The 7,500-nt window shown below is 45.3% G+C and overlaps 1 protein-coding gene across 7 annotated transcripts in view; it reads right to left on the bottom strand.

Annotated features, from left to right (window-relative positions):
• Positions 1-7,500, bottom strand: part of LOC118936872 (Krueppel-like factor 3) — a 34,568-nt gene that overhangs the window by 155 nt on the left and 26,913 nt on the right. For 4 of the 7 annotated variants that reach the window (XM_036934390.1, XM_036934394.1, XM_036934392.1 and 1 more), the window contains 2 exons: positions 4,547-4,710; positions 1,054-2,801 (listed from right to left, as the gene is read on the bottom strand). In XM_036934390.1, coding sequence (XP_036790285.1) covers positions 2,620-2,801; positions 4,547-4,710 — 346 coding nt within the window. In that variant the 3' untranslated portion in view covers positions 1,054-2,619. Of the gene's footprint in view, positions 886-942; positions 2,802-4,546; positions 4,711-7,500 lie in introns of those variants that run through there. The other 3 variants (XR_005034319.1, XR_005034320.1, XR_005034318.1) reach the window with 3 other exon arrangements.

The following is a 7,500-nucleotide window of genomic DNA, read 5'->3' as shown; positions in this document are numbered from 1 at the left end:
AGAATAAAAAATAATCAAACAGAATAATGATCATGATAATGCCCCAGGATAATAAAAAGAGTTTGTTTCACATTTCTAGAATCAAAGACAACAAGCCTTTGCCTTGTAATGGTTGGAAACCCCCACAGCCGTTCCACCCCCTCTACCAGAGCCTGCTGTTGACCTGTGGTTAGGAACCCCCACAGCCGTTCCACCCCCTCTACCAGAGCCTGCTGTTGACCTGTGGTTAGGAACCCCCACAGCCGTTCCACCCCCTCTACCAGAGCCTGCTGTTGACCTGTGGTTGGGAACCCCCACAGCCCTTCTACCAGAGCCTGCTGTTGACCTGTGGTTAGGAACCCCCACAGCCGTTCCACCCCCTCTACCAGAGCCTGCTGTTGACCTGTGGTTAGGAACCCCCACAGCCGTTCCCCTCCCTCTACCAGAGCCTGCTGTTGACCTGTGGTTAGGAACCCCCACAGCCCTTCCACCCCTCTACCAGAGCCTGCTGTTGACCTGTGGTTAGGAACCCCCACAGCCGTTCCCCTCCCTCTACCAGAGCCTGCTGTTGACCTGTGGTTGGAAACCCCCACAGCCGTTCCACCCCCTCTACCAGAGCCTGCTGTTGACCTGTGGTTAGGAACCCCCACAGCCGTTCCCCTCCCTCTACCAGAGCCTGCTGTTGACCTGTGGTTGGAAACCCCCACAGCCGTTCCCCTCCCTCTACCAGAGCCTGCTGTTGACCTGTGGTTAGGAACCCCCACAGCCGTTCCCCTCCCTCTACCAGAGCCTGCTGTTGACCTGTGGTTAGGAACCCCCACAGCCGTTCCCCTCCCTCTACCAGAGCCTGCTGTTGACCTGTGGTTGGGAACCCCCACAGCCCTTCTACCAGAGCCTGCTGTTGACCTGTGGTTAGGAACCCCCACAGCCGTTCCCCTCCCTCTACCAGAGCCTGCTGTTGACCTGTGGTTGGGAACCCCCACAGCCCTTCTACCAGAGCCTGCTGTTGACCTGTGACTCCACTCATGTGACTAGAGTCAGTACAGGCTGTTGAGCTGTGTGTGTGTGTGTGTGTGTGTGTCCACTGAGTACTGAGCAGCAGGTAGTCCCCTCCGTCCAGCAGAGGGAGCCACTCAGTCCACGTTGACTCTAATCTCAGGTCAGCCGTTAACAAACGTTTCTCTCCCTCTCTCTCTATATATATATATATATGGTGAAACATCTGTCTAATCGTTGTATCTGTGGTGCTGTATCCATAATGCATTCATAGAGGTACAAAGGAACTCTCTGGAAGGATTAGAACCCGTTTTTTGTAATTTTTTAGCATGGACATCGAGGACTTCCACCATTTTAAAGTAGTCAAACTGGGTAGGGAATCCTTATGGGGTTTGAGAGCGATCAGCCTTATGAGCAAATGTCTTCTTCTTCTTCAAATAGGTTGTTACGGTTTGTTAATGGCATGGAGCCATGTCTGTCTATCTCTATGGAGCCATGTCTGTCTATCTCTATGGAGCCATGTCTGTCTATCTCTATGGAGCCATGTCTGTCTATCTCTATGGAGCCATGTCTGTCTATCTCTATGGAGCCATGTCTGTCTATCTCTATGGAGCCATGTCACCGCCATCTAGTGGCCACAATAAACGTAAGACTAAATGTGGTTCAGGACTCCGGCACTGCAGATGGCGCTAAAATCACAAATATCTGCTTTAAAATAATATATATATATATATATATATATATATATATATATATTTAAAAAATGTATCACTTTAAAATGGCGATCATTGGCGCTGCCCATGCCGTCACAGACGCCGTACAAAGTTGAGTCCTCGTTCTAGCTCTATGGTTAAGACCTCTGTCTATCTCTATGGTTAAGACCTCTGTCTATCTCTATGGTTAAGACCTCTGTCTATCTCTATGGTTAAGACCTCTGTCTATCTCTATGGTTAAGACCTCTGTCTATCTCTATGGTTAAGACCTCTGTCTATCTCTATGGTTAAGACCTCTGTCTATCTCTATGGTTAAGACCTCTGTCTATCTCTATGGTTAAGACCTCTGTCTAGCTCTATGGTTAAGACCTCTGTCTATCTCTATGGTTAAGGTCAAGATGTCTGTCTCTCTCTATGGTTAAGGTCAAGATGTCTGTCTCTCTCTATGGTCAAGATGTCTGTCTCTCTCTATGGTTAAGGTTAAGATGTCTGTCTCTCTCTATGGTTAAGGTCAAGATGTCTGTCTCTCTCTATGGTTAAGGTTAAGATGTCTGTCTCTCTCTATGGTTAAGGTCAAGATGTCTGGAGGTTTAGCTGATCCTAGATCTGGGCCTACGAACACCATCCGCCTTCAGCACTGGGAGACAACGGCGAGCACTGGGAGACAACGGCGAGCACTGGGAGACAACGGCGAGTACTGGGAGACAACGGGGAGCTCTGGTACTAAGAAGAGGTGGAGGAGTGGAGAGGAAGAGGACGGCTGATTGGCTGACTGAATAAAGTGATAGACAGATAGAGGATGTTTAAGTCCCCGGGTCTCTCTCTGTCCAACGGTCCTGTCTTGGGGTCCTGTATGGACCAACTACCCAACGGGCTGCGTTCGCCTTGTGTGTCGAAATGACGTTTCACAGCCGTTGCGTTGCGTTGCCGTTCAGACCAGCAGGTGCCGTTTCTTATGTAGAGCCAGGTGGTCGGATCGGGAGAAGCTGCGTTCACAGTCGGGACACTGGAACGGTTTGACGCCTGTGTGTTTACGGAAGTGACGAGTCAGTTCGTCCGAACGGGCGAACTTCCACGTGCACCCCTCCCACATGCACTTATAGGGCTTCTCTCCTGGAGGGAGGGAGGGAGGGAGGGAGAGAGAGAGAGAGAGAGAGATATGGGGAGAGAGAGAGGGAGAGAGAGACATAGAGAGAGAGAGATATGGGGAGAGAGAGAGAGAGGGAGAGAGAGAGAGACAGAGAGAGATATGGGGAGAGAGAGAGAGAGAGATATGGGGAGAGAGAGAGGGAGAGAGAGATATGGGGAGAGAGAGAGGGAGAGAGAGATATGGGGAGAGAGAGAGAGAGAGAGAGAGATGGGGAGAGAGAGAGGGAGAGAGATATGGGGAGGGAGAGAGGGAGAGAGAGAGAGATGGGGAGAGAGAGAGGGAGAGAGAGAGAGAGAGAGAGAGAGATATGGAGAGAGAGAGAGAGGAAGAGAGAGATATGGGGAGAGAGAGGGAGAGAGAGAGATGGGGAGAGAGAGAGGGAGAGAGAGAGAGACAGAGAGAGATATGGGGAGAGAGAGAGAGACAGAGAGAGAGAGAGACAGAGGGAGGTAGAGAGGGAGAGAAAGAGCCAGAGAGGTTAGGAAACTAACAGTATCAATCTATAATTTAATTGAACAGAGACCTACAATATGAACGTGTGTGTGTGTGATTTGGTGTGTGTCTCATCTGTGTGTGTGTGTGTGTCTCACCTGTGTGTGTGTGTGATTTGGTGTGTGTCTCATCTGTGTGTGTGTGTGTGTGTCTCACCTGTGTGTGTGTGTGTGTGATTTGTGGGTTAACTGGTCTAGGAACAGTGGGTTAACTGGTCTAGGAACTGTGGGTTAACTGGTCTAGGAACAGTGGGTTAACTGGTCTAGGAACAGTGGGTTAACTGGTCTAGGAACAGTGGGTTAACTGGTCTAGGAACAGTGGGTTAACTGGTCTAGGAACAGTGGGTTAACTGGCCTAGGAACAGTGGGTTAACTGGTCTAGGAACAGTGGGTTAACTGGTCTACGAACAGTGGTTTAACTGGTCTAGGAACAGTGGGTTAACTGGTCTAGGAACAGTGGTTTAACTGGTCTAGGAACAGTGGGTTAACTGGTCTAGGAACAGTGGGTTAACTGGTCTAGGAACAGTGGAGTTAACTGGTCTAGGAACAGTGGGTTAACTGGTCTAGGAACAGTGGGTTAACTGGTCTAGGAACAGTGGGTTAACTGGTCTAGGAACAGTGGGTTAACTGGCCTAGGAACAGTGGGTTAACTGGTCTAGGAACAGTGGGTTAACTGGTCTAGGAACAGTGGTTTAACTGGTCTAGGAACAGTGGGTTAACTGGTCTAGGAACAGTGGGTTAACTGGTCTAGGAACAGTGGGGTTAACTGGTCTAGGAACAGTGGGTTAACTGACCTAGGAACAGTGGGTTAACTGGTCTAGGAACAGTGGGTTAACTGGTCTAGGAACAGTGGGTTAACTGGTCTAGGAACAGTGGGTTAACTGGTCTAGGAACAGTAGGGTTAACTGGTCTAGGAACAGTGGGTTAACTGGTCTAGGAACAGTGGGTTAACTGGTCTAGGAACAGTGGGTTAACTGCCTGTTCAGGAGCAGAATGACAGATTTGTACCTTGTCAGCTCGGGGGTTTGAACTTGCAAGTCTAACGCTCTAACCACTCGGCTACCCTGCCGCCCCATGTGGCTGTGTGTGTGTGTGTGTGTGTCTCACCTGTGTGTGTGTGTGTGTGTGTGTGTCTCACCTGTGTGTGTGTGTGTGTGTGTGTGTGTGTGTCACCTGTGTGTGTGTGTGTGTGTGTGTGTCACCTGTGTGTGTCTCACCTGTGTGTGTGCGGCGATGTGCCTTCAGATGAGAGCTCTTGGTGTAGACTTTGTTGCAGCTGTTGAAATCACAACGGTGGATTCGTCTCTTCTTCATCGAGTCCGGAGACTCGATTGGCAACGGGTGATTAACCCCAGAATGGACGATCACAGACGGGTTGTTACTGAGGAAGAGAGAGAGAATTAGAGAGAGAGAGAGAGAGAGAGAGAGAGAGAGAGAGAGAGAGAGAGAGAATTAGAAAGAGAGAGAGAATTAGAGAGAGAGAGAATTAGAAAGAGAGAGAGAATTAGAGAGAGAGAGAGAGAGAGAGAGAGAGAGAGAGAGAGAGAGAGAGAGAGAGAGAGAGAGAGAGAGAAAATTAGAAAGAGAGAGAGAATTAGAGAGAGAGAGAATTAGAAAGAGAGAGAGAGAGAGAGAGAGAGAGAGAGAGAGAGAGAGAGAGAGAGAGAGAGAGAGAATAATAGTTTAAGGACAGTGACCTAAAGACGAGGGTTTAAGGAATGTTACTTCCTCTTTGTGATATTTCCCGCTCTGGTTGCCAGGGCAGCCCCCCCCCCCCCCCCCCTGTATTCTACAGTACAGTATTCTACATACCTACAGTACAGTATGCTACATACCTACAGTACAGTATGCTACAGTACAGTATTCTGCATACCTACAGTACAGTATGCTACATACCTACAGTACAGTATTCTACATACCTACAGTACAGTATTCTACATACCTACAGTACAGTATGTTACATACCTACAGTACAGTATGCTACAGTACAGTATTCTACATACCTACAGTACAGTATGTTACATACCTACAGTACAGTATGCTACAGTACAGTATTCTGCATACCTACAGTACAGTATGCTACATACCTACAGTACAGTATTCTACATACCTACAGTACAGTATTCTACATACCTACAGTACAGTATGTTACATACCTACAGTACAGTATGCTACAGTACAGTATTCTACATACCTACAGTACAGTATTCTACATACCTACAGTACAGTATTCTACATACCTACAGTACAGTATTCTACATACCTACAGTACAGTATGCTACATACCTACAGTACAGTATGTTACATACCTACAGTACAGTATGCTACAGTACAGTATTCTACATACCTACAGTACAGTATGTTACATACCTACAGTACAGTATTCTACATACCTACAGTACAGTATGCTACATACCTACAGTACAGTATGCTACATACCTACAGTACAGTATGTTACATACCTACAGTACAGTATGCTACAGTACAGTATTCTACATACCTACAGTACAGTATGTTACATACCTACAGTACAGTATGTTACATACCTACAGTACAGTATGCTACAGTACAGTATTCTACATACCTACAGTACAGTATGTTACATACCTACAGTACAGTATGTTACATACCTACAGTACAGTATGCTACAGTACAGTATTCTACATACCTACAGTACAGTATGTTACATACCTACAGTACAGTATGTTACATACCTACAGTACAGTATGCTACATACCTACAGTACAGTATTCTACATACCTACAGTACAGTATGTTACATACCTACAGTACAGTATGCTACATACCTACAGTACAGTATGCTACATACCTACAGTACAGTATGTTACATACCTACAGTACAGTATGTTACATACCTACAGTACAGTATGCTACATACCTACTGTACAGTATGTTACATACCTACAGTACAGTATTCTACAGTACAGTATGTTACATACCTACAGTACAGTATGTTACATACCTACAGTACAGTATGTTACATACCTACAGTACAGTATGCTACATACCTACAGTACAGTATGCTACATACCTACAGTACAGTATGTTACATACCTACAGTACAGTATTCTACATACCTACAGTACAGTATGCTACATACCTACAGTACAGTATGCTACATACCTACAGTACAGTATGTTACATACCTACAGTACAGTATTCTACATACCTACAGTACAGTATGTTACATACCTACAGTACAGTATGCTACAGTACAGTATTCTACATACCTACAGTACAGTATGTTACATACCTACAGTACAGTATTCTACATACCTACAGTACAGTATGCTACATACCTACAGTACAGTATGCTACATACATACAGTACAGTATGTTACATACCTACAGTACAGTATGCTACATACCTACAGTACAGTATGTTACATACCTACAGTACAGTATTCTACATACCTACAGTACAGTATGTTACATACCTACAGTACAGTATGCTACAGTACAGTATTCTACATACCTACAGTACAGTATGTTACATACCTACTGTACAGTATGTTACATACCTACAGTACAGTATTCTACAGTACAGTATGTTACATACCTACAGTACAGTATGTTACATACCTACAGTACAGTATGTTACATACCTACAGTACAGTATGCTACATACCTACAGTACAGTATGCTACATACCTACAGTACAGTATGTTACATACCTACAGTACAGTATTCTACATACCTACAGTACAGTATGCTACATACCTACAGTACAGTATGCTACATACCTACAGTACAGTATGTTACATACCTACAGTACAGTATTCTACATACCTACAGTACAGTATGTTACATACCTACAGTACAGTATGCTACAGTACAGTATTCTACATACCTACAGTACAGTATGTTACATACCTACAGTACAGTATTCTACATACCTACAGTACAGTATGCTACATACCTACAGTACAGTATGCTACATACATACAGTACAGTATGTTACATACCTACAGTACAGTATGCTACATACCTACAGTACAGTATGTTACATACCTACAGTACAGTATTCTACATACCTACAGTACAGTATGCTACAGTACAGTATGCTACATACCTACAGTACAGTATGCTACATACCTACAGTACAGTATGTTACATACATACAGTACAGTATGCTACATACCTACAGTACA

Source organism: Oncorhynchus mykiss, chromosome 10, assembly GCF_013265735.2.
Source record: "Oncorhynchus mykiss isolate Arlee chromosome 10, USDA_OmykA_1.1, whole genome shotgun sequence".
Taxonomy (NCBI): Eukaryota; Metazoa; Chordata; class Actinopteri; order Salmoniformes; family Salmonidae; genus Oncorhynchus; species Oncorhynchus mykiss.
Note: the sequence above shows the minus strand (reverse complement) of the source record. Positions and strands in the feature narration are given on the sequence as shown.